The sequence below is a fragment of the Strongylocentrotus purpuratus genome, unplaced genomic scaffold, assembly GCF_000002235.5.
Source record: "Strongylocentrotus purpuratus isolate Spur 01 unplaced genomic scaffold, Spur_5.0 spur5_contig_871, whole genome shotgun sequence".
Lineage (NCBI taxonomy): Eukaryota > Metazoa > Echinodermata > Echinoidea > Camarodonta > Strongylocentrotidae > Strongylocentrotus > Strongylocentrotus purpuratus.
Genome location: NW_022145581.1, coordinates 229,497 through 257,102, shown reverse-complemented (window position 1 = coordinate 257,102; position 27,606 = coordinate 229,497). Strand labels below are relative to the sequence as shown.

Below are 27,606 nucleotides of genomic sequence, written 5' to 3'. Positions count from 1 at the left end.
CTTAAAGCTAGGTGAAATGAAAAGAGCGTCATCATGAGTAGATCTTTTGTTTGATGTTATCCTTCTTCTCCCTAGTTAAGTCAAACCTCAATTTAGGCCTATCCATAAAAAGTAGCTTCCTGTACCGTTTGCTTTTTTTTTTTTTTTACCTGACTGCTACATGAAGCATATGCTCTGAATTAGGCAAACAGGGGACCGGCTGCTTTAAGACCTCTCCGAACGAAATGTAATGTTGAGTTTTGCCTTACCAAAGGGCACTAGCATATCGACTTGGTTTCTAACCAGGGAGCTCCCGGTTACGAGCTGCTCTGCTCTACCACTGGGCTAAAGCGCCTCCCTCCTTTTAAAAAGATCTTTTAAAATTTGCGTTTTTTTTTTTTTTTGGATTAAGAATCAAAACATGTTTGGTATGTTTTTGTATCTGTGCAGTATGATTTCAAAATTTCACTTTCGCCACTTAATTATACAAATCTACGAATAAATGATTCGAATGTTAGAGCAGAAATCGATGTTTGTATTTGTGTCCCTGCCCGTTTTGCGATCATTTAGTACATATAGCGCAAAGTAGAAGTCGAATGATAAATTATCACCATGAACTGCTTAATGTTTTGTATGGCATTTCCATTTGCTGCTCAACTTTATCGCCATCAAGCTACGCTTTTTGTTTACATCTTCATGACACACATGTTTTATAATCTCGATATAGTTCCTAGACTCTTTTTTCTATTCATTCCACTTTTAAAAAGAGCTATGGAATTATTATGATTTAAAACGCAGTATGGACGGGCAATTTTCGAAGGCAAATCTCTGGCGTGATATCCTGCCACAGCATTTTATGTTTTTTTCCTTTAGAGCGAACTTTTCTTTTGTATTCGTTCCATACAGAACTCTACTTTATCAAACAGCGAGGTGAAATGAAAAGAGCGTCATCTTAAGTAGATCTTTTGTTTGATGTTATCCTCCTTATCCCTAATAAGCAAACCTTCAGTTTATTAGAACCAAGTCAAGGGAGGAGAAGAAGAAAAAAAGAGGATTTGACTGACAAAATATATATTCTTCCAAGCTCAGGCTGTGGCAACGCGTAGCGTGAATATGAATGACGGGAGAGAAAGATAATTCCTTTGTCCATTATTAGGACGCTAGAATAATATCGCGATGTGGGAATTATACAAATATGTTGATAATCATTCAAATTACAAACATAACAAGCGTCCTAAACAGTAATCAATTTGCCGACTATAACCGCATACATGTATTCATTCACATCATTCGCCTTTTATTTTTTTGTTGTTGGGGACAATCAGGCTCGCAATTAAACAGCCATTAATGGTACATAGTCATCTTTATTTCACATTTCATACAGTCGTCACAAAAATTAAAAGGAGGCGTATTAAACCCAACAAAAATAAAATGTGTGTTGATTGCCCCCCGAAACAAAGACGCTCCCACCAGACAAGTTCATGCTGTGCTGTAGCAATGTACATCGCAAAGCTTCCACAATGATTGGAAAGATAATACCCCGCCCGTTACGACGCAAAACGGCGCGAGAAGAATAGATCGCGACGCGAGAAGAATACATCAAGTTTTTACAAACAATGGAATGTTTATCAGAACGAGAACCGGAGGAGGGGAAGACAGGCTTTGGCCGACAAATACTTGCTATATATCAAGTTTAAGCTGTACCGCGCATCCCGAGCGAGAACAATGACGCGAAAGATAATCTTCCATCGCCTGGTAGGGCGCAAAAGGGCGCAAGAAGAATAGAGCGGGTTTATACCAACAATGGACAGTTTCTTTTCATATGCAAGAATCAGATGAGGGTGACTATTGCGCCCCTTCACGCCCCTTTGCGCCTCAATGCGTCTCTTGAGACGCGACTGTTCTATTCATCACGCCCCGACGCGTCCGGGCACAGTCGCAACTTTGGAAGGCTCCCCTTATGATGGTGCCTACATAGATCTTCTAAAATCACGAAACCTGAGAATATTTTAGTAAAATCAGGAATGTGCATGTCTGTTTCTGTGTTCTTGTTGGTGTAAATCCCAGATTTTGAAACTTCATGATCATCATAGAAAAGTCAGGAGAAAAAGACGGAACTCTTATCTTCATGAAATGCTGGAAACCCAGGTGAATTGGGATATATAATCAGTTGTTATTTTTTCTTGTAGTACTGCTGCATTGTGGGATATCCGCAGCATGAAGAGTAAGGGAACCAATAAACCAATTGCAGAGATGCCTCATGGTAAATCCGTCAGCTCGGCATTCTTCTCACCGATCACTGGTTCAAAGATCCTTACAACATCTCTGGATGACAGAATCAGGTAAGATTAACAGAACGTAGCAGAACTTAAAGAGAAGGTTGTGTTCTGGTCCACCTACTCCTCCCCCCCCCCCCCCAATCAGTTATACCGGGGGGATCTTTCAGACCAGAGGGTTACAGTGATTCAGTTTACTTTTCCACTCCCGGGCAGGCGCAGGTTAAGCCAAATAATTAATGAAATTAATTATAAAGTGACCATCTTCAAGAAATTCTTGAAAAAGGGTATCACAAGGCAAGGCGCTCCAGATTTAACTGGAGATATGACTTTGATGAATTACAACTAAAGTATAATCAGCTCACTGACCCTCTAGTGTACCAACAGAGTTTGAGAGGAATCTTGTGTTATTCTAGCTAGCATTGCTACAAACATTGCCCTTAACCAGCTGGTTGTACGTCTACTTTCATGCAGCCAATCACAGCCCGGTTTTTTTCCTCACGCCTTGTTCCTGTGTTCCTTATGCATATATTGTCCAATTTCTACTTTCTGTTCATTCTTACGATTTACTCTGACAAGTGCAAGATGAAAAAGCTTTAATATGTCTGTTTTCGTTGCTATTCTTAACAAGAAAACTGTGAAATGTGTCTCTTTACAGCATCTTTGACACTGAGAGTGCTAAGGATGGTAGGATGTCTGACGTGAAGAGAACTTTGTGGCAGAGGTAGGTTTTATGAAAGCTTTATGAGCCCCTTGCCAACAAGTTGGAGGGGATATAGTGACGCTGCTGCCCGTCCTTTCATAACATATCAGGTTTCCTTTGGATTTTAATGAAATTTGACACAAAGGTACATGGAATCAAAACACAGCCTAAATTCAATTTTGGAGTATGTAGGTCAAAGGCCATAGCTCATTGAATATGCCAACAACAAAAAATTATTCAAAAATTTGGCTTGCAGATCATAGGTCATAGCTCATTAAATATGCAAAAATACTCAAGTCTGGTTTCCGTTCGATGTCTTTAGTATCAACGGATTTTAATGAAATTTGATATGAAGGAACATACAATGTGTAGTATCAAAATACAGCCCAAGTTCAATTTCAGAGAATGTAGGTCAAAGGTCATAGCTCATTTAATATGCAAAAATACTGAATTATATATGCAAAAAAATTGATATGAAGGTACATGGTATCAAAACACAGCCTAAGTTCGATTTCAGAGTATGTAGGTCTAAGGTCAAAGGTCATAGCTCATTAGATATGCAAAAAAAAAGGTAATTATTCTAAAATTTAGTTTTTGTTCGATAACTTTAGTAATGTTGGACGGATTTTAATGAAATTAGATTTGAAGGAACATGGTATCAAAATACAGCCTAAGTTTGATGATTTCGGAGTATGTCGGTCAAAGGTCATAGCTCATTAAAATATGCGAAAATACCATATTATATGAATGAATGAACAATTTCATTAATTAATTACATAAAATGTGAAGGAACAATGGCATGAATTAACGTGTTAATGAATGCACAAAAGATTTGATAGCTTAGTGAAGTAACAGCTAGATGAACGATCTTTTCATCTCAACTTTGTGTCTTCTAGTCATAATAACCGAACCGGTCGAGCATTAACAGGATTCCAAGCAGCCTGGCATCCAAGAAGAGAAGATGCTTATGTTGTAGGAAGCTTGTCGCAACCGCGAAGGGTAAGAAATCAGTCTTTTACCCTTCAAAGCTTAAAACGGACTGTGTTCTAATTTTTACAAATCACCTTTCTTTCTCTCACTTTGTTTCTTTGATTTCTTTACCTGCTGCTTTCTTTGAGTGGTGCAAAGTCAATATGCATTAATAGGTCAAACAGACAGTTTATCAATGGTGAAAAGAAACATTATATAGCAAACTATGATGTTAGGTTTTTCAAAGAGTTGTCTCTTGATAAGGCTCGTTTCGATACAACATGGTAAACCTCCACTAAATAAACACCTGTTTTTGTAACATGTTAATGAATGGCAATGGCGTGTATAGCAGTGGTTCTTGACCGTTTCACTGATCTCTGAGTTATCAGACACAGAAATGTGAAGGGAAAAAATCCGCCAAAGTCATGGAAAGTTGTCGAAATTAATCGTGGGTTTGGACCTTGTGTGGCTACGGCACCCTTTCAGTTTGAACGGACAATGGGTGTGGTATGTACACTGCTTGGATGCCACAACCCATACCAAAATCACTATTAACATGACAGACAAAGAAAGAGGACAAAATATACAGTTCCTCATTCTACCCTCACAATTGCTGTGGTAGACAAAGGAACATCCCTTCACTGCTATTATGTAAAAATGTGTGGAACGGGTGAATATGCACGTGACACCTGTTCTACACATGTTTACATAATAGCAGTGAAGGATGTTCCTTTGTCTACCACAGCCATTATTGAGTGTAGAATGAGGACCTGTATATTTTGTCCTCTTTCTTTGTCCATCATGTTCATAGTGAATAGTACTTTGTATCTGGTCAGTGATAAAGGCAAAAATGGGTCATGGTTCTCCAATTTCTGCGGGAACCTTCTTGGAAGCTGGAATCTTATGCCTCAGTCACACCTTTGCGTATGATGCTGCGTATTGCTGCGCTGTACGGGGTATATCAATACGCAGCCGTTCCCAGCAACACGCAGCAAATTTAAAGGTAGCAGTCACACTATTGCGTATCTAGCTCGTAGGCAGCTCGTATGCCGCTCGTACTAAGACTGCCTACGGTTGCCTATGACCACGCTATAGCTCGCTGTTGCTCATAGCAGTACGATTCAATACGCAGTTTGCTCGCCACGTTGCGTATGTAACTGGTTCTTTGCTCGTTTGCTGCTCGCTAGCCGCTCGCACCAGTACGTCTCGTTACGTCTCACTGCGTGTTCACTCGCTTTAGCTCGTCTGCTGTTCGTACTGCTGCGTGCCAGCTCGCTCTACAGCGTACCAGCTCGCTTGGGCTGCGACGGCGTATAAATAAAAGTCATTTTACGGGCTTCTGACGAGTCTACATCTAAAAGAAAATTCAATATAATGAAAAAATGGCCCGGGAGCAGAGCTCTGCCTCGCAAAAGCTTAAGCTTTTGGTTCAGCTGGAAGAAGCAGAGGCAAATGATGTTTATTTATTAACGTTATGTAGCGCAGCGACGGTGGTTGGTGCTAGCATTGAGAGAGAGCTAAAGCGAACGGTGTACGAACTAGACTCGCAGCGTAGCGAGCGGCAATTGCAACAGTTCTTGCTGCTGCGAGTGGTAGGCGAGCAACAGCGTAACAATACGCGCAATCATGCGAACGACAACGAGCTCCTGCGAGGTAAATCGTGCAGGGAACGCAGCTATAGGCAGTGACACGCGTTCCAAAAAAAAGAGGTGCGTATGGTTGCGTATACTTGCGCTAAGCCACTCGCTGTTGCTCGCATTCACTGGTTGCCACTCGTATCCGCTCGTAGATGATTTAACTCTGCGTTTGCTTGCGATAGTTTAGAAAATTTTAAAACTAGCGAGCGGCAAACGCAGGCCTTTGCGCTAGTCTGCGTATTGAGTACGCAGTGAGCACGTTTCATTGCGCTTTATTGGGTATGACTGCCTATGTCTGCGTTCGGGCAATACGCAGCAATACGCAAGCCCAATACGCAAAGGTGTGACTGAGGCATTACAATCGCATCTTTCAGAACGTCTTGATACAACATTAAAGAAACAGTCAAACCTGCTTTAGTGACCACCTGTCTACGAGGACTACATTTTTAGTTTCCCTTGGAAATGGTTTCTCATTGAAACATTCACTAAAGGAACCTGTATACAAAGACCACTTTTTGTGTTTCCCTTGGGTGGTCGCTGTAGACAGGTTTGACTGTATACTTTGTATCTGGTCAGTGATAAAGGCCAATATGGGTCATGGCAGGTCATGGAATTTCATAAATTGGTTCTTCAATTTCTGCGGGAACCTTGTTGGAAGATGGAATCTTACAATCTCGTATTTCATACAACAATAAAATGAATCACAATTACTGATTAGCGGCTTGAATGACATGTTAAACAATAACTCATCTTTTTATCTCTGCTTTTGTTTTAGATCGAGGTATTCAGCTCCAGAGGGAAGCCCCTCCATCATTTCTTAGACGAGCACCTCGCATCGGTGTGTTCTATCAACAAATTTCATCCTACAAGAGATTTGCTAGTGGGTGGAGGCGGTGGAAACTCCAGCGGGAAGCTCTATGTCTTCATGGCGTAGACCTGGGGTTCGTTTCACAAAGCCTTTTTTCAATGACAAATGACAAAAATCAGTGACAAATATGCTGATAACCAATCAGAAGCAAGGATTTCAGTAGCTTATAACAAATAAAGTCATTTGTCACTGATGACAAGTTTTGTGAAATTTCCCCCAGGAGAGGTGATTTCATCTGCAATGCTGACATTTAATTAAGTTACTCTTGGATGTCCATTTTCACTTATAATGAGCAGGAAGCCCTTCATGCTCCTTTGGTGAAACTAGCAGAGTTTATTTTGACTTATCTGCAAATTGGATATTAAAGCAATACTGAACTAATGAACTTTCTGCAGTAGCATACTGTATATTGCAGGGCCATCTAATGGTCAACTTTCCAACAGTGCGTAACCCAGTAGTTAATTTCCATGTATTGAAATATAAAAGTCTTGTCTGTGCCAAAAGCTTTGAAACTACTACAGGGACAAGAACCCTTTTTCCAACAAGAGATTGGAAAATGTAGAATTATTGATTGTGATAATTTACCCTTGCAGGGGCAGTTCTTCTAAAGTTAATGGACGGAAAGAGCACTACATAAAACCTTTGTAAGTAAAGTAATATCTACTTTCAGAAATCTATGATGTCTCTTATATGCGAATACCATAATGGTATGTAACTCAACCCCTCAACCACCCCCCCCCCCAAAAAAAAAATGACCGTCAACCACATATTGCAAGATACGTGGTTATGTAAATTTCCATACGCATTGAGAAAAATAAGTTGATGACAATGTTAATATACAGATACAATAAGGTTAACTTATCGTTTGCGATGTGTTAGCTACAAGCAAGGTACATGTAGTACTCTATAAACTTAGGTCGCTTGGTCAAATGTAGTTTCACAGAAAACTGTGAAAGATAAAGTGGAGTTCTGACCATTGCATTGTGAAATGAGCCGTGAGGAAGATATTGAAAAAGATTGATCATGTAGCAGATAGATTTTTGGTGTATACCGTGAGGTTTTGGAAGCATCAGAATGGTAAGAAATTGGCTCGGGTTTGCTTTAGATCATACGCACCATACACAGAAATGTGCATATGGGACTCCACAAACTTGTGCCAAGAAATGTGTGTTCAAATTAAGTATCAATTGTACCAATAGTAAGAAAATAAAGGACTAAATTATACAAAAACAGAAAATTTGTACACAGACTTTACCGGTAGTCTATTAGAAGTCTTCTTATATGAGTAGATGCACGTGCCAAATGTTAATGTTTATGTTTATCATGCAGTATTACTTTGAAAAGAAAAGAGAAGAAAAGAAGTTGTAAAGTCTTCTTATCTTATGTAAAGTATATTGAATACCGGTATGTACAGTTTTTTACGAAAAATTTATGTTGTCACTTTACAGGTAGATACAAAAAATATACATGTATAGTAACTTTTATTAGTATTGTATACTATTGAAAAGAGTAAATAAAGCTTTTCTATTAACAAGATTTAAGTTGTCATTCCATCATATTTGTGTCGTATCGGGACAATCACCCCCTCGAAAACTACCCCCCCCCCCCAAGGAATTAAACACAATTCCCTCGTAGGACAATTAGTATACCCCCGTGGACAATTACCCCCCTCCCCCCCCCCCCCCCCCCCCCCCCCCCGTTCATTTAAAGGGAAAGTCTACCCTGATAATAAGTTTTAATAAAGGGGTTAATTATCTGAGGGGTTCATTTGCAGGGGGGGTGGGGGATTTTGTCCTGCTGGTAATTGGCCAGGAGAGGGGGGATTATTGCCCAGGGGGTAATTGTCCTAGAACCTATATGATTATATAATGCTGTAAAAACATCTATATATGCAAGCGAGCGTAGTGAGCAAGCTCTAGGGAAAATTAAAGAAAAACCGGGCTCTAAGTCGCCTTGATTTAGAGGTGCATGTTATAGAGAAAGGAAAAGAAGGCACTTATTAAAAGGGAAGAGGACAGTTATCATACAAGAAAAGGGGCACTTTTCTTATGTAAAAAGGGTTTTTATGGGGATACCTGAAAAAGTGGGGGCATAGTGCCCCCCCCCCCCCCCCTCCAGGAGTGCTGCCTCTGGCATAATGGGGAAAAAGAGAAAGAAAAAAACGGAAAATCATGTAATTACAGCAACATCTGTAAACCCCTGGTATCGAACTTTATTAGCAAAAAACCATGGTTGAATTATTATTATAATTTTTTTTTTTTTTTTTTTTGGGGGGGGGGGGGGGTGTGAACTGCCCCTCCCAAGCCCCCATCTGTACGCTAGTGTCTCTGAAATTAATTGTTTTATGTTATTGTACCTAATACATCACAAGACACAACATTAAAATGAAGACATTACAAATCACAGAAAAAACCTATAAACATCCACTTTGTAGTATGCTTTTGATTTTGTTTTACCTAGGTACTTGAAATAAATTCCTCAGTGAACTTGTATCGCACAATATACATTTAATATACATGTTAAATCACCTGTACTGACAAGTGGTTGATATTGTGTGGCAAAGGCCCGAATGAACTTCTATAAATGATGTTAGCTGGTCAAAATGGATGTTTTTCCTCTCACTTTCTCATTTATTCATTTAATTATTTACCTTTTTTCTTCAAAATCACCCCAAAATGCTCCCAAAAAAAATCACACAAATCACTAAACTTTTGGGTGATCGAGATGACCATATGGCAACAATGCTTTGTATCATCTCAACTCGTTTTCAAACACAATATCCTTGCTCTTCATTTCCTTTCATTCATTTTCCTTCTGTACCCTCTTCTCTTCTTCCTTCTTTCTATCTCCTCTCAGTCAATCGAGTACCAATCATCATCACTCATGTTTTTATGGCATAATATATATACGCAAATATGATGAGATGACAACTAAAATCTTGTTAATAGAAAAGCTTTATTTACACTCTTTAATAATACAAAACTCACAAAGGTGACTATATATTAACACCATCTACACGTATAACAAATACAAGACTAATTTTCAGAAAAAATGTACATAGTCAATACACTCTACAGAACAAGACTTTCATGATTATATTTTGCTCCTTTCATTTTCTCTTCGAAGTAATACTGCATGATGAATATAAAACCATTTGCAACATGTATCTTCTCAAATGAGAAGACTTCTTCAGAGTAAAGTCTGTATACAAATATTTTCTGATTTTGTATAATTTTTTTCTTACTGTTTTTACATACTATCATTGATAATTAATTTGTAACAATATTTCTTGCCACAAGTTTGTGTAGTCCCATATATTACGTATTTCTGTTTACAGTGCATGTGACATATTGTAAAACTGGGCCATTTCTTAACATTTTGATGATTCCAGAACCTCACAGTCTACACAAATATTTATCTGCTACATGATCAACCTTTTCCCGTCACTTCCTCACACTTCATTTCACAATGCAATGGTCAGCACTCAACTTTATCTTTAAACAGCAGCATGCAGTTTCCTGTGAAACTACATTTGCCTTAACTATCCAAGTCGACAGAGTATAACTACATGTACCTTACACAACATTTTACATTCTTGAAAATTTACACATCGTAAAAATCATGTTTACCCGTTTGTATCTATATATCATTCATAATTATCATCAACTCTATCTCTCTCCCACATAATGCATCCCTTAACATGATGCATTATAAGTAATAAGTAATAGTCTTGATTTTCAGACCATTGCACCGAATGTTCATACGTTTTATGCTGCATGCGCAAAGATTCAATCAGTTTAATTTTGGCCATCACAAGAAGTGGGTTGTTGATGTAGACAAATGCTCATGTACACTTTACAGCTCATTTTATGTATGTTATTACCAAACAAGAAATAAGCCAGTCAGTCACTCAATAGTGTCTGACAGTGAAGTCTAGCAAGTAAACTGGTTTCCTTGCATAATTTGAATATTAGGACACTGCTAACGTTTAAATTTCACAGATAGGACATACATGACATATTCATAATTCCTGCAAAGTTCTACAGAATTTGAGGTTGGCTGCAAAAGGGACATAGTACCTTTAATATCCAATTTGCAGGTAAGTTGATGTAAAAATAAATTTATTGATTTCAAGTTTTATGAAACGGGGGCCCAGGCCAACTAAAGTGTCCAAGTGCCCAAGTGCCAATTAAGCCAAGTCAAAACATACTCTCATAGCTGAAGTTCACATGAAGATCGCCGCTGGAGTCTCTTGTGAGGTGAATGGTCTTGATAGAACGCACTGATCCAAGGTCCTCCAAGACCAACTTAAATGTCCAGGATGCAGATGAAATAGTGTCATAATGGCCTCGTCTAATTTACTCACACTGTTTTAGTTTCTTGGCTAAAGTTTAGGCTATGAAGACATGAAGATCGCCCCTGGAGTCTCTAGTGGGATGAAAGGTCTTGATAGAACGCACTGATCCAAGGTTCTCACTAGAAGAAATAAAGGACCTCCAAGACCAACTTGAATGTCCACGATGCAGATGATATCGGGCAGAACGGCCTCTCCTACAATGTAGTTTACTCTCTTGGCTAAAGTTTAGGCTATGAAGACATGAAGATCGCCGCTGGAGTCTCTTGTGGAATGAAAGGTCTTTAAAGAGCGCACTGATCCAAGTTCTCACTAGAAGAAATAACAAACCTCCAAGACCAGCTAAGATGTCCACGATGCAGATGAAACGGTGGCAGAGTGACCTCTCGAGGGACCCATTTCACAAAGCCTTTTTCCAATGACAAATGACGAAAACCAGTGACAAATCTGCAGAAGCAAGGATTTCAGTAGCTTATAACAAAAACTGTCATGTGTCACTGATGACAAGTTTTGTGAAGCGCCCCCCTGGTTTATGCCATGATGACATGAAGCTTCCCGCTGGAGTTGCCACCCACCAGCAGATCTCTTGTAGGATGAAATTCGTTGATAGAACACACCGATGCGAGGTACTCGTCAAAGAATTGATGGACGAGCTTCCCCTTGGAGCTAAACACCTCGATCTAACACAAAAGCAGAGATAAAAAGATGTGTTATTGTTTGAAATGTCCTTCAAGTCGCCAATCAGGAATTGTGATTCATTTTAAAGATAAAAATCAATTTTGGAACTGCCCACCTCTCAAAAAATGAAATGGAAGCTCTAATTACCAATCATGTGAAAGAATATATTTTGACTAATACGAGATGATACAAATTTTGCTGAGAAACCGTCTACTAATTGATATATTTGGTAAATTATTATATCTATTTGGAACTGTCGCGCACATGTCGCGTAGTCCAATGTACATCTTTCTGTGTACAGTGCTTGTAACTTTACCAAGACTGGGCCAAATTTCTTATCATTTTGATGATTCCAGAACCTTGCAGTACACACCAATACTTATATGCTAGATGATTAACCTTTTCTGATCGATTCCACAACGTTTCTTTCACAATGCAATCGCATGACCATAACTGGTCTTTATCTTTAATGTTGTATCAAGACATTCTGAAAGATGCGATTGTAAGATTCCAGCTTCCAGCAAGGTTCCAGCAGAAGTTAGAGATCCAATGAAATATATTTAAGATGTTTGAATAATAAAATCCCAAAATACATGTACATTCTTTGGAACACAAACTCGGTCAAAATGAGAACTGAGAAATACATCACAAGTCCATCCTGAAAGAACAAGCATCTCTGTCAAACTGCTTCCAAGATTTTATTTTTATTTTGATAAATGCAACAATCAGCAAATGTATCAATGCTATACCGATTATAGCCTCGTTTTTATGATAAACTAAAGTGTAATATGCTTCGCATTTCTGTATCTGAAGACATAGAGCTCAATGAACGGGCAAGCCATTGCCATTCATTTGCACGGATACAAATCTGAGCCTTTTTTTTCATCAGTTCAATATGTCATATCTGAAATTGCTTTATGGCAACTTTTTGAAATCCTAACTTTAAAACAAAATGTCACTATGATGCACCCTCTGTTTTATCCTTTCATGCATATTAAGTTTGCAGCAATCAGAGAAAGCAGCAGATATAGAAATCACAGAAGCAAAGTGTGAGAAAGAAAGGTGATTTGAAAAAATTATAAAGTCCTTTTTAAACTTTGATGGGTAAAAAAACTTGTTCTTACCCTTCGTGGTTGGCACATGCTTCCTACAACATAGGCATCTTCTCGTCTGGGATGCCAGGCTGCACGGAATACCGTTAACCATCGGCCGGTCCAGTTGTTATGGCTAGAAGAAACAAAGTTAAAGATAAAGTTGAGTTCTGGTCATGCAATTGCATTTTGAAAGAAAAGGTGTGGAATAGATCAGAAAAAGTTGATCATGTAGCATGTACTTTAAGTATTGGTGTGTACTGCAAGGTTCTGGAGTCATCAAAACATAATTAATTTGGCCCAGTCTTGGTAAAGTATTACAAGCACTGTACACAGAAAGATGTATATGGGACTACACAAATGGTGTCGGGCCTACTTACCTTGATTTCCTTATCTTTCTATGCTCATTACTCAGCCAGTATACATTTTCTACCAAAATTGTTTGGCAAATGACATTTATTTGTAATCTTGAACATTCAGTGTAAGTTTTGTTTGATTCTGTGAGAATTCATTTTCTTTTTTACTAGGACCCAGGTTTAGCTTTAAGATGAAAAGATTGTTCATCTAGCTGTTACCACACTGTTTACAATTTAAAGACACATAGGAGTGGCATCTGTTGGAGAATTTGGCACCATTCGAATGTTTACCCATTAAGAGGCGTCGTCAATCACCAGGATTAGCCTTCAGTTTTATGTTCAGGCTTTATGTAATCCTCTGCCTTTCCCCCTATATGGTAAAATCATAACCCGACATTTGCATCAAGACTCTACAAGAGAGGAGGGGGTGTTTCTTGATTGGCCTATGGGTTTGCTGAGGGCAGACTTGTACACCCATTAAAAGGATTTCCACCAAGTCTGGTGTCAGTGAATCATGATCTTCTGCACATGAAAACTAACAACCCTTTACCTTTAAAGGCATCGTTTAACAATGTTAAATCTGAGATGTGTAATGATATGGATATTCTCGTGTTTACGTTTTCCTCAAAGGCTCATCGACGTACATGTACAAGGCAAATTCCTGGTAGATTTCGCTAAAACTATGTTTACAAACATACATGGTGAATTCCTTGTATGCTATTTTTAACACCTGTTCCGAGACGTTGCGCTCTTAATTTTGGCTCTACTTTTTCGGCTTGGCCGATTGGATTAGGTGTCGCTGGGCGTGTCGCCACAGTTGACTTAAATTTAATTAGGCAAATTTGGGAAATAGATTTGTATTACAATTGGAAGGGTTTTTCCTTGTTGCCGGGTCTGTTCACACTATCGAAATAGTATGAGAGAGGAAGTGAGGATTACAGGTGTGTAATAGCCAGAAGCATGTGGGCTCGCTAGTGTGGACGGACATAGCAACATTTATCCCTTTTTATATTCATTGAATTAATTTCCAGGGTTGTTGGGTCTCCGGGTGATTTGCATCTCTTGTTTGAAAGATTAGAATGTAAGAGACACAGGTGGGTGCGTGAAAGAAGTATGTGAGGAATAGAGATGCGGATCATCCGGAGCGCCTTATATCCGGGGGGGTAAATTCGCCAAGAAATATAGGACCTTTTAATATGGAAACTAATTATGGGTGGATTGATATTACGCAAAGCGTCGGTGTGACACGCCTCATTTTTGGGAGGACGAGGCGTGTCAGTTCGGGGGGATAAAAACCGAGTTGCGTCTCTGGAGCGGGACCTCTTTTCCGTTACGATACCGACATGAGTTGCTAATTTGCTTCAATTGGGTTGCCCAGCCCCAAAACATGAACTTCGTGATTTTATTAATTCTATGTTTATTTTAATAAATCTTCAACTCCAATCAAGAATTTGTTTTAGTGACTTTGATTTATCTTCGTTTTCTACACTTCAAGAACTAAAGTTATACTTTAACATTTTCTGAGTCGGTATTAGGCGGGGCGGCTTTGGCCACCGGGCTGTCTCGCCGTGGATCGCTTCAGATGCATGGCCCTACGTGTCATCAGTGTCTGTGATATGGTGTAATATTGAAGCCCTAAAAAAAAGTGCCTCAAAAAAGTAAAAATCTTTGAGTGACCGGTTTTACCATACTCGTTTTCCCCAATAGACTATAGTGTTATGAAAACCGTTAGGAAAACGCAAAGTTTGATTTTGATTTCCAATTATAGATATCTTGATAATCAGACAGGCGATTGGTTTGTAAAGTCATGGGGTTCCTGACTGACCTAAAGGTTTATAATCATCATTGCAGCATGAGCTAAATCCAGGATTTTTTTTTTCAGAATCTGAGACAAAGTTACCCAATCCCTTTAAGAAGCAATCACGATGATCATATGAAAAGATGGAGGCTTGTAAAAGTCATGGGGTTCCTGACTGACCTTAAGGTTTATAATTATCATTGCAGCATGAGGTAAATCCAGGATTTTGTTTCAGAATCTGAGACAAATTAGTTACCAGATCCCTTTAAATAAGGTTAACTTACCTCTGCCACAAAGTTCTCTTTACACCGGTCACTTTACCCTCCTTAGCACTCTCAGTTTCAAAGATGCTGTAAAGAGACAAATTTCACCGTTATCTCGTTAAGAATAGCAACGAAAACAGACATATTGAAGCTTTTTCATCTTGGACTCAACGGAGTAAATCGCAAGAAGGAACAAAAAGCAGAAATTAGACAATATATGCATAAGCTACAAAAACAGAGCGTGAAGAAAAAAAAAGGGGCTGTGATTGGCTGCATGAAAGTAGACGTACAGCCAGCCGGTTATTGGCAATGTCTGTAGCAATGATAGCTAGAATAACACAAGATTCCTCACAAACTCTGTTGGCACACTATAGGGTCAGTAAGCTGATTATACTTGAATTGTAATTCATCAAAGTCAGAACTCCAGTTAAATCTCGAGCACCTTGCCTTGTGATACTCTTTTTCAGGCAATTCTTGAAGATGGCAACAGTATTATCAATTTCATTAATTATTTGGCTTAACCTGCGCCTGCCCGGAAGTGGAAAAGCAAACTGAATCACTGTAACACTCTGGTCTCTCCTTCCGGTATAACTGATTCAGTGAGTAGGTGGACAAGGGGTTTCCCCCTACACTAATACTGTATCTGGACACCTACCCCCTGGACATCCATCCCCCGGATGACCACCCCCAGTCAACTACCCCTAGGACAGCTACCCCCTAGGATAGTTGTCCAGGGGAGATGGTCGTCATAGGGGGTAGTTGTCTTGGGGGGGGGGGGGGTAGTTGCCTGGGTGGTAGTTGACTGGGGGTGGTTATCCGGAGGGTGAATGTCCAGGGGGTAGGTGTCCTACAACCACACTAATAGAAATAGTGCAGTGGGTTCTTAATGTGCAGAGGTGGTGACTCTCCTTCACACAGGGCCTCCCTTAAGTTATATTTATTGTTTGTCTTTTTTTACCTAGGGTGGCCTAGACAGTGGTTTTACACTGTCATCCTTTATAAAACTACACACATATATACATGAAATGTAACACAATGCATGAATAAGACAATGATAAAACAGAAAAATTAACATTACCATAAATAAACATTACTGAACTGATGAACTTTCTGCCCAAGCATACTGTGCAGTGCCTTTGATTAGGAATGTTTGGCCAACCCGGTTTGAGTTGGTCACAATATGGCGACTGTTGCTTTGTTGGGCAAGCACAAAAAAGAATATACGCCATGTTGTGACCCAGTGAAACCAAGTTGGCCAAACTCTGTGAATAGATGGCTCTGACTGTGTATTGTACAGCGCCATCTCATGGTGTACCTGTGAACAGTACTAAACCCAATACCGAATTCCTACTTCACGGAAGACTCGATGCGAAAACCAACAGCGCAGCTTGAGAAGCATCAAATTACTGGACCATACTGCTACAGCTAACCCGAGACGGCACTTTTGCGGTAGTGCTTCTAGTCAGTATGGCTTTAAAGCGCCTCTGCACTAGTTTGGCCAGGGGGAGATAGACCTTCCTGCAAGGTCACTGACAGGTGTTTATCTCATGAAATCAGCTCTCAATTAACATAAGAAAAAGGGGATCATGGGGGACCAACAGGCACCGATTAGGCATTGTTTGCTATATAGAGGGCGCAAGTAGCTATAAATAGTGCAGTATGGCTTTAAGTTCTGCTACGTTCTGTTCTTACCTGATTTTGTCATCCAGAGATGTTGTAAGGATCTTTGAACCAGTGATCGGTGAGAAGAATGCAGAGCTGACAGATTTAAAATGAGGCATCTCAGCAATTGGTTTATTGGTTCCCTTTCCCTTCATGCTGCGGATATCCCACAATGCAGCAGTACTACAAGAAAAAAATAACAACTGATAATATATCTCAATTCAGAGGGTTTCCAACATCTAATGAGGCACCGACGACCATACAATGGTAGCTGCAACCATGAAAATCTCAGAATATGCAGTTCCGATATATAATTTCCAAACGGGAATAGAAAATCAATCGATTTTAGTCAAGAAACATTGTTTTTAAGCTAAAGTAATATCATCTTGGGAGGGGGCTATACAACATGAAGAGTTTATTATTCACAATTTCATCACTTTACAATCGATTTGAACCGCGACAACAATCACTGAATATTGTAGAATCGCATATGCTTCCAATATGTTCATTTTAACCAAATTCATGACCCCATACCAAAACTTTGTATTACCTTTAAGAAGCAATCATGATAATCATATGAAAAGATGGAGGCTTACCGATCAGTTGAAGCTGTGACGAAGTAGTGTGGCATTGTGGGGTGGACCGAGACTGTCTTTGCATTCCTTGAATGTACATTGTAAACATTCTCTCCACCCTTTCTGTTTAAAAAACAAACAATATTCAAAAATAGAAATCATGGTGTTTCATATGCTGAAAGCAAATTTATCAGAGAAGTTTGGCATAATTTGCTATTGATGACAAATTTCATGAAACAGGGACTTGGGGTGGCACCAATGTAGATTGGCAAGACATTGATCTACATTAGCCACACTCAACCCAGGTGATGTAAATGGGTACCTGGCAGGAATTAATTCCTATAAATGCTAGAGCGCTGTAATGGCAGCCGTGCTAAGGCCAGGGTAATAGTTAGTCTGCAAGCACAAACCCTGGTCAGTCGTAAAAGTGAGTCTGCACTATAAGACTACCATAGGCCATGTACTGTAGCTGCTCCTACACAACCAGTAGGTAGCTGGGCTAGGCTTCTCTCAAGGCACAACGATTTTTAGATAAAGTGTCAAATTAGGGTCTGTGCTTGCAGACTAGGTAATAGTCTCCCTCTGCGCCTCAGAATAGTTTACTAGATCGATCGATGGAGCATAATAAATACTGTAGTATTATTATTAATGTGCCAGACATGGGTGCAATACAAGAACCCAATAGTCTCATCATTGTTACTATTATCGATACGATAACATTATTATTTACCTCGATCGCGTGTCAACTACAACTACGTTTCCAGTCCTATCATTCTGCGTTACAAGGAGGGAGCTACCGTCTGCCGACATGAAATCAAAAAAGTTGGTCCAGATAACTTCATCTTCATCTGCCACATATACCTGATGGACGAAAAAAAATATCCAGCAGTGACTTAGTTACTTTATTTTTAATTAGTTCTTTTGTTTGTTAATTTTTTTAGTAGTCTTTTTGTTCGTTATTTTATTTGTTTCTTTATTTATCTATTTTATCAATTTTTGGTGTACTCATGCAGTTAATATTCATTCATTTATTTATCTAGTTACTTACTTAGTTATTCCTCTTTTTAATAAATTAGTTAGTTATTTATAAGGTCTTCCTTCATTTATTCATTTAGCTAGTTATGTCTTTCTTTTGTTGTTTACATTTATTTATTTATTTATTTATTCATCTATTATTCTGTCAATATAAACATGCTTAGAACTGGCTTGGGCTGATTAAAAAGATGGCTAGTATTTCAAATTTTTACATTTAAATAGTTCATCCTCCAAGAAAACATATTGGCATTCTTTGATTTAGGACTATTTATTGTTCGACTCTGGTCTTCTTTCAAAGTAGACTTTGCTATCATATTGTTTAATTTCTCTCTGTGTTTATCCTCTTGAACATTCAATGGATCCATTTATTATCCTTCACAGAAAAAAAAAATATACAGAAAAAAATATACTGTCTGTGTACCAATATGTAGTTAGAGAAAAATGGTGCAGTCTGCAAAGTATACACAATTAAGAAAAAAAAATCAAATATATTACGGAAAGAGAAAATAACAACAAGAAGCAAAACAAACAAGATCTACACTTGGTAGACGAACATTCCAGCGCCATGAGCGTCCCTGGATGGTGTGTGCTCTATAAGTTGACACCACTACTACTACTTCACTACTGCTACTCCTACCACCACTACTACTACTACTACTACTACTACTACGACTATGACTACTTCTACTACTACTACTTCTACTACTACTACTTCTACTTCTACTTCTACTACTACTACTGCTACTATTATTATTATTATTGCATGTTCATGTACAATTTGTAATTCAGAGCACTCTGGATAAAATAATAAAAGTAATATACAGTCGAACAGGTAACAGTAAGTAGCTATGTGTTAACAATGCATACCTCGTCAAACACGGCTTTGGCGAAGTCGCCACATCGAACTGTTCCATCATATGAAACAGAGAAGAGCTTGTTAGGGTCGCTGGGTGAGAATCTAAGGCAATTAACAGGCCTGGTGTGCGGAGCAAACAGGAAGACACCATCGTCACCTTCAGTGGAATTCTATGTCAGTACAAGAACAAAGGTAATGTAAATATATCATAGGATGTCCGGGGGGTGGGGGCATTTCAGGAAGCCTTTTTTAAATGACAAGTGACAAAAATCAGTGACAAATCTGCTGATAACCAATCAGAAACAAGGATTTCAGTAGCTTATAACAAAACCTGTCATTTGTCACTGATGACAAGTTTTTGTGAAACGCCCACCTGTAGTTACATGTATATGTACTACTAGTATATTATACCGTAGCCCCCTCTGGCCTGTCGGCTTGTCTCTCATGAAACTACAAAATAGAACTTTAATAAAACTGAATTACTGGAAGATACGCTACGTGTTAAAGAGCGTCAATACTACTGGGCCAGAAGGGATTAGACAACACAGCGAGGTCACTGACAGGTGGCTATCTCATCAACTCAGCTCTCAACTAACATAAGAAAAAGAGGATCATGAGGGACCAACAGGCACAGATTAGGGAAGTTTTCTATATAGAGGGAGCAAGTAGCTACAAGTAGAACAGTGGGGCTTTAATGTACATTGTTTTGCCATCTCATGGCTATAAAAGGTTCTGTCTACTTACCACATCCCAAAGTCCAATCTTTCCCCACTTATCACCAGCCACTACGACGGTCTTGTCAACCGAGGGATGAACAGCGACGGAGAAGATGCGGTCAGGCACCACCTTGGCCATGTATCGAGGCTTCATCTTCATCTTCTGCAGTTGTGACGCAAACCTTTCAAGAAGGATTAAAAAAAGATAATTGATGAAGAAGCAAGGAAGAGAAACAGAAAGAAGAATGAAAAAGAACAAGAACAAGAACAAACAAAAGCAGGAGGAGAAACAAAAGCAGGAGCAGCAGAAAAAAATCAAGGTGTAAATGGGTACCTGATATGCTTGAGCGCTAGTTACTTTGGCAGCTCGGCTACAACCAGGGTAATATGTGTACAGCGCCTTGAGCATCAGAGCCTGGCGGATACCGGCGCTATATAAATATCCATATTGCCAACTACATGTACATTCTCCAGGAAAGAGGTCAGAAAACTTACTTGTTCAAGTCCTTGTCGTCAGCTGCGACACTGGTCTTTTCACCCCTGGCGAGGGCAGCGAGACCTTCTACAAAGTCCGTCCCTGCATCTGTCTTCTCCTCCTTCTTGACATTGGTGGCATCCATCTTGACCGGGTCGGAGGGCAGCCTCTCCTATAACAACCAATCAGGAGAGAAACAATTTAAGATAAATGTTAGGCTTCATTCATTCATTCATTCATTCATTTCGGTTTATTGAATCAAAACTCCATGTTAAAACAGTCAGGAGACTGATACAAACAAAGATTATAAAGTTCAAAGAAATAAAGAAAAATTACAAATACATCAATATGGAAAAGAATCAAAAATGAGTTCAAGGAAAGAATAACAATAATAATAATGGGAACTTCAATATATTGCACATCATTCATAAAATAAAATCGAATTTACACACATGGATAAGTGGGAAAAAAAGAGAGAATGGACAAAGCATTTCATTATTCTTGTACTTTTAGATTTTGAGCATTTACTGGGAGAAGCTTCAACTGTCCTAAAGAAATTTTTGGCTTGCACCAAGTAGATAAAGATCACATACTTGATCTTGTCATTGAAAACAAATCAGAAAAAAATCTGAGAAGCAGCGGGATTTAAACCTGCCATCTAAGAGAGCTTATACCCTACGGTTGACCTGTACATGTTAACTTACACGACTTCTAACATCGGAAACATAAGGGGTATACGTTGGCTCTCTAAAGTTCTCAGGCAACTCTGCTCCATCTGGGCTCTTGTTCTGTATCCTGAGCGAGCGCGGCCTTCGTTCCACAGGAGCAGACTCCCTCTTCTGGCTAAATTTCAAATGAAAAATATAAAAACATTGTGGATAGAGCACCTTCACATGAATAGTACATCTATTTGTGTGCATGATTGTGCAGCTCTTACTAAACAAAACATGCACCGAACACAAAATGAATTCGAGCAAAAACTGTGTATGAAATGTTGACATAAGGTCAAATTCTTGTTCTTTTTATTCACAAATTTCCAAATTTTCTAAAGCAGGTACCCATTTAATAAACCTGGGCCCCGTCTTACAAAGAGTTGATATCGGTCGCAACTATGTACATAAGAGATAGAAGACTGCTAAATTGTGATTGATTGGAAGACTTGCGGTTGATTCAGATCAATCGCAACTCTTTGTAAGATGGGGCACTGGATGGAGAGTGTAGATTAATATCTTGTTAAAGGAAATTTAAGTGCTGTGGCGGAAATCAAAACCGTGAACCATGTGATCCAGTCTGGTGATGTATCCACTAGATGACAACACCTCTGTATAAGACCACAAGACCTCTACACCTCTAGGAAATGAGATATTTCCTAATTTAACGAGTTATCAGACTCTGCCTACATGTACCTCTTAAGTCCTCTCGTCTGTCTCTTGGGTTTCTGGGCCTGCGGTGTAAGCGCCAAGAAATTCTCCTTGGCCTGAAAGATCAAAGGGTCAAAAGTTCAAATGTTAACAGTGAGTAGAGAGCTACAGTATGAAGGAGTAAGTTTTCCTACAATGACTCATTTAATACAGAAGAGAAGACGGATGTGGCGTTTATAGCCAATCGAAATAGACAGTGTTACAAATAGGTCATAATTATACAGACATATATATTTATACAACTCACTCCCAGATCCTAATCAAATGATTGGTCATGCGCGGTCACGTGTGATTCATTTACTGAGCCTATTGCACTCATTTTCATGAAAAGGAGTGCAATATTTTCCAGTACTATTGAACTCGTTTTCAGAGCGTGCAGTAGTGCGCGTAGATGTAAGAGCACTTAATACTGCGTGTGCATTGAGTTCGTTGGCCTATTCTTACGCAGCACTATGCGTAAATGGGTATAGAGGTAAGTGTGCTTGCTATATCTATACTTATGTGTGCGCACTAAATTGAGACTTATTAAAACTTGAGATTTATTTGTCGGCCATAAACTGTCACGAAACAATCTTGAATTAATTTTTTTTACATCAAATAACAAGGATCTAGGAGTTTCGTTGTATAAAACAAATGATGCATGTTTTCATTCATTTATTATACGATCCATCCGCCCTCGTTGATGCTGTGTGTATCCATCCTCAACTCGAGTGCGGATAGATCGTATAATGAACTCATGCGCATGCATCATTTGTATAATATACAATACCAGGAATATGGCCCAGGACAATGGATTTGCCAAAACAAGGCATAAATTATAAAACATACAGTCAACAGATATGATACATAGTTCAATGAGATTGTGAGGTAATTAACAATTCAGAAATATTAATAAAATATAAATACATTACATGTGTTGTTTTTATCATGAGAGTGATAGGGTAAGCAAAGTGGGGTATATTGATGACCGAGGGCGGTAGACTAGAGAGAGAAAGAGAAGAAAAGCACACTTACGTCAGACCCAAAAATTAATTTGTACAACGTAAAAGGTGTATACCCTTATACAAAACAAAATTAGTGAAGAAAGAAATGATCCAATGAAAAGGAAAGAATGGTCTCATTACTACATGTAGGTGAGTGAAGTTCAGTGATCTGAATGACCTCTAACCTATGACCCAAGCAAACTGACCTTGAAGATGTCAAGTGAAGCAAAGAAGTCTGCATTCTTTGAAATGTTCTCCAGCCTCCTCTTCTCATATTCTGATAAACCAGGGGTCTCTAGCTCCTCACCGTCACTCTAAATAAATTCCACAAAAATGAGAAAGAAAAAAATCACATCCACTGTTAAACTGTTAAAGCATTTCTTTTTCAAAAAGTACCCATCAATGCAACCATACCGTATACATGTAGGCCTAAATACAACAATAAAAGCATTTTTTGTTCAGAGTATCTTCAAAGTTTCAGGTATATAGTGGCATGGTTGCTATTTCATCAACATGCACAAATGAGCTAGCTATGAAAGTACCTATGAATATGGATTTTATGAAACTTGGCTTTGCCATTAGAAAAAACAAAGACAAATTGAAACAAAACAAAAACAAACCTGAGGAAAATTAAAAACCCAAGTTAACCTTCATAGGATAATTCAGCACAATGTTTTAACAGAAAAGACGGTTCCAATAGATATTACATGTATTGGATGCTGCTTGTAAGTGTCGGCTTACATGGTGATGTGACTATCACATGTATTGGTCTTTCTTCTTTTGAAATTGTACACATTTTTTCTGATTTTGTTCTTCCTGATCAATGCTTACCATTTCAGAGTCTGGCTCTTCTTTCAGAGGTTTGATATCTACCATCATCTCCTCTTCTTCCTCCTCCTCCTCTTCCTCCTCTTCCTCCTCCTCCTCCATCTGTTCCTCCTTCACCTTCTTCTTCTGGCCTCTCTTAACATTTTCCTTCAAGACTTCAATCCTCGAGCTTGTCAGCGAGACCTTGACCTTCTGAGTGATTCTAGGGGAGCGCCTGGTACCTCTTAAAGGTTTGTTATCGGGCGTCTCAACTTTCAAACTTACAGCAGACTGCATACACACACAACAAAAAGGAGACAAGGTCAAAGATAATTAGAAATTAACATAGGTTCCTAGTACATGTATAAATTCTATCCTCTCCCTCTTAATTTTCTTCTGTCTCAAGAATCAAAGATAATGTACAAACCTGTGACTTTGGCCATGCATCAACTGAAACTGTAAGTTACAACGAACAACGTGGTTAGGAGCTACATGTAAGTTATGCTACGGTCACAAAGGTTCGTACAAACGATAATTTTGTACGAATCTCTGTTTTTCCATTGTCTTCCCGAATTTCCATCGTCTGAAAATCGTTCTTACGGCGTTCGTAGCAGTTCGTAATGGCATTTGTGACCGAGGATTTAGGCATTTCATTAAAAGTAAAGACCAGTATTGGAAACGCCCCGATTTCAAAAAATGAAATGGAAGCTCTTATTACCAATCATGTGAAAGAATAGGTTTTGAATATTACATGATGATAAAAATTTTGACGGGAAACCGTCTACTAATTGATATATTTGGTAAATTAGTATATCTATATACTGTTGAGAGATACAAATGCACGTGTCGCGCACGTGTGTGTAGTCCCATATACATCTTTCTGTGTACAGTGCTTCTAACTTTATGAAGACTTGGCCAAATTTCTTATAATTTTGATGATTCCAGAACCTTGCAGTACATCTATGCTAGATGATCAACCTTTTCTGATCGATTTTACAACATTTTTTTCACTATGCAATTGCATGACCATAACTGGTCTTTAGCTTTAAATTCACAACTCTACTGGACTCCTGGAGACAAGACTGCCCTACCTCTTACAGTCACATACATCATTCAATATCACAATTCTTTCTTATTATTTTTACTTTTACTCCTCACCACACAAGAAGGACACAAATGAATCAACTGTATTATACCTCCACCTAAGCTTTTGAGGAGGCGAGTTGGCTCAGTCGGTAAAGCGTCCGCCTGTCACACCAAAGATCCCGGGTTCGACTCCCACCCAAGTGGATGACTGAAGCCTGCGTTGTGTGTTAGCGTGCCCCTTCCCTTGTTCATAGACGCAATTATGTTGAGTGGAAAACACTCCTTCCCTCGGATAGGACGTTAAATGGAGGCCCGTGTAGAGAAGAGTCACTACCTTTGCACATTAAGAACCCACTGCACTATTCGTATAAGAGTAGGGGGAAACCCCGGTGTAGTGGTCCACCTGCACACACCCCCAGTATAGTACGATAATACTCTGTAAAAAGAGGTCTGTACTCAAAATGGAAGAAGAAGAAGCAAGATCAAAGATCGAGGTATAAAACGTTCATCTTCGTTAGAAGGGGATGAAGGAGTTTTAGCTGCATAGTCTATATTAATTATCATGACAAGCCCACCACAAGGCTAGAATATTGTAGAATTTCTTAATTACAACTGTAGACCTACATTAAAAACACCAGACCTGCCTTAGACCGAATTTTTCGTCTCTTTCGTTCGTTAGCCTCTTATTGGGGTACGGTCGGCTCTCTCTTTAGAGACCGAAACAGACTATCCCGCGAAATGTGTAGGTTATGTGGACTAATCAGTGCACCAAATTTGCAAAACTTATCCCCGAATTACTCCTTTCACAGAATGCATATCCGCTGTATTTTATATTGTAAATTAGGTATATGCTTAACTACTTCGGTTCCACTTACCAACTTGATTAAAATGTTCCGTTTAAAGGTCCATTTTTAGGAAATTATGGGTCAAAATCGAAATCCATGATAAAAATCTTGCAGCGGTGGTTTAAACTCTCGCTGCGCATGATGTCATCTAAATCTCATCCATTCTAGTCTACGCCGAAGGCAAAATGATTATAACGGAAAAACTATGTGCACGAGCTACGAGTTCGTAATGACATTTAAATTACACATTTCGCGGGATAGTCTGTTTCGGTCTCTAAAGAGAGAGCCGACCGTACCCCAATAAGAGGCTAACGAACGAAAGAGACGAAAAATTCGGTCTAGACCTGCCTTAGACCGAAAGCTTCAGTCTCTCTAATCGTCGGTTGTTCCACTGAGACTACGTCTGGCTCCACTAGACCTCCGATTATAGAGACTGAAGTATGGCCTATCCGGGACTGTACGGGACTGTACGGAACAAATGGTTCGGTTCGACCGGACCGCGATGAATGAGATATGCAACAAGATTTTCACTCTTTACATCCTCATAACTGCGGCAATTATAATAAAAATTAAAAATAACATATAGAAATCTATATAGCTTATTTGACTTACGATAGCTTGCTGATTTAGATCCTAAATTAATGATTAATCCGAGAAAGTCTCGTCGTCAACATTATCCGTCTTGGTTTTAGTTGATGAATATTCATTTTTTCTTTTCGAACGTCCAATAGCTACCGTACCTTTGTACGAGTCAGCCCGGCTTGACCAACGAACTCCCACGAAACGAGTGCTCTGATTGGCCATTTGGCTATGTTTTGGTAGGTTGACCCGACATATTTTGGCCGCCGGGTCATATAGCCCTATGTTCGAGTGCATGAACGTACCGTTTCACAGTTCAGACATACAAGTTGGATAATTCATATAAGTAAGTCCGTAAATTATACATTTAATATTAAGTTATCAAATTTTGATAACTGCAATTAGGACAAGTGACATACCGACCTAATTTACATCTGATTTAGAAATCAGAAAATTAGATCTAAATAAAGAAAATCGGGAATAAAATGTCGTGAACGAAAAGATGTTCATAGCCCTCCCCACGGTACGAGATCTCTGGGTTACCATCTGTATTGGGGAATGACAACAAATGTCAGTTTTATTAAAGAAATGACCCAAATCAGATGGTTATTTCTGTCTAGACCTGCCTATGATACACCAGACGGTGGACTGTACTTTTCCTGGAAGATGAAGTTAAGTCTTGCAAGACAGGCCAGGTCTATCCAGCAATGCATAGGGAGTCAAGGCTAATGCGTATGTACTGAGCACTTCAACTATTTTTTTTGTTTTTAATGAACACAACCCCCCCCCCCCCCCCCCCCCAAAAAAAAAATAAAAAATAAAAAAAATAATAAATAAATAAAAAATAAATAAAAAAAATTAAAAAAAAAATTTAAAAAAAAATAAAAAAAAATCCTAACCCTAAGGCCTAACCACCTGTTGAGCCAACAACAAAAAATTGCATAGACCTAGGTCTACGTCTTCTCCCTCAAACTTCAAAGGCAAAGCAGTTCCCCAAATTAGACTAGATCTAACTTAGATCTAGATCTAACAACAGTTAGAGTTTAGAAATCTAGTTGATGACAGCCCTGCAATTGTCACTAAACTTGTAGGCCTAGGCCTAGTCTACCAAATTTGAGTGAAATCAGTGGAGGGATCAACTAAGAAGAAGAAGTTTTTTGAAATGTTGAGAATCAATAGAACAGGTTTTAATACACAGCCAGGAATAGTAATGCAGCTATGGCCTAGGGTCTACGTGTGCCCAAGATCGGAGATCCCCGTGCCCGGTCGCTGGCCGTGGCTAGCTGGCCCGCACCTGCAGCTGTCATGTTCTGTCTGCACCAACCATGCCAACTGACCAAACACAAACAACAAACCTTTTTCACTCTCTTTGACTTTGACTTTGATGATTTCGAAGCAGAAATTGTAGATCTATCACTACCAGCCGTGAGTACAGGGGTTCCTCTTGCGGCTTTTCGCTGGGAGAGTCTACTTTTAGGAGCCATGTCGGATAATAATGTGTGGAACAATTTTTGGCAAATGTCGGGAGCTCCTCTCGGTCAGCTGGGGCTGGTAAGATGCACAATAGAGTAATCACGTGCACGTAGAGTTAGCG

General features: G+C 39.1%; 2 protein-coding genes across 2 annotated transcripts in view; one reads left to right on the top strand and one right to left on the bottom strand.

The window, feature by feature from the left end:
* The window catches only part of LOC100892908 (WD repeat-containing protein 76), a 28,815-nt gene extending 22,076 nt beyond the window's left edge, over positions 1-6,739 (top strand). The window contains exons 12-15 of the mRNA XM_030976713.1: positions 2,169-2,321; positions 2,914-2,979; positions 3,855-3,957; positions 6,340-6,739. Coding sequence (XP_030832573.1) covers positions 2,169-2,321; positions 2,914-2,979; positions 3,855-3,957; positions 6,340-6,498 — 481 coding nt within the window. The 3' untranslated portion in view covers positions 6,499-6,739. The remainder of the gene's footprint in view (positions 1-2,168; positions 2,322-2,913; positions 2,980-3,854; positions 3,958-6,339) is intronic.
* Positions 6,740-10,492: 3,753 nt separating this feature from the next.
* LOC593392 (WD repeat-containing protein 76) lies at positions 10,493-27,402 on the bottom strand. The gene is made up of 14 exons (XM_030976703.1): positions 27,368-27,402; positions 23,527-23,793; positions 22,902-23,009; positions 21,698-21,768; positions 20,996-21,134; positions 20,312-20,463; positions 19,845-19,998; positions 19,112-19,270; positions 17,940-18,070; positions 17,231-17,332; positions 16,665-16,817; positions 14,994-15,059; positions 12,589-12,691; positions 10,493-11,466 (listed from the first exon to the last, which is right to left on the bottom strand). The coding sequence occupies exons 2-14, from the start codon at positions 23,623-23,625 to the stop codon at positions 11,317-11,319; spliced, it is 1,587 nt and encodes a 528-aa protein (XP_030832563.1). The 5' UTR covers positions 23,626-23,793; positions 27,368-27,402; the 3' UTR covers positions 10,493-11,316.
* Between the last annotated feature and the right edge of the window lie 204 nt (positions 27,403-27,606).

Coding starts and splice junctions, on each gene's coding strand:
- LOC593392 (XM_030976703.1), bottom strand. CDS start 23,625: ATGGAGGAGGAGGAGGAAGAGGAGGAAGAGGAGGAGGAGGAAGAAGAG. Junction 21,769..22,901: donor CTTCACTTGACATCTTCAAG/GTCAGTTTGCTT, acceptor TTGATCTTTCAG/GCCAAGGAGAATTTCTTGGC. Junction 18,071..19,111: donor CCAAAGCCGTGTTTGACGAG/GTATGCATTGTT, acceptor TTCGTCCATCAG/GTATATGTGGCAGATGAAGA.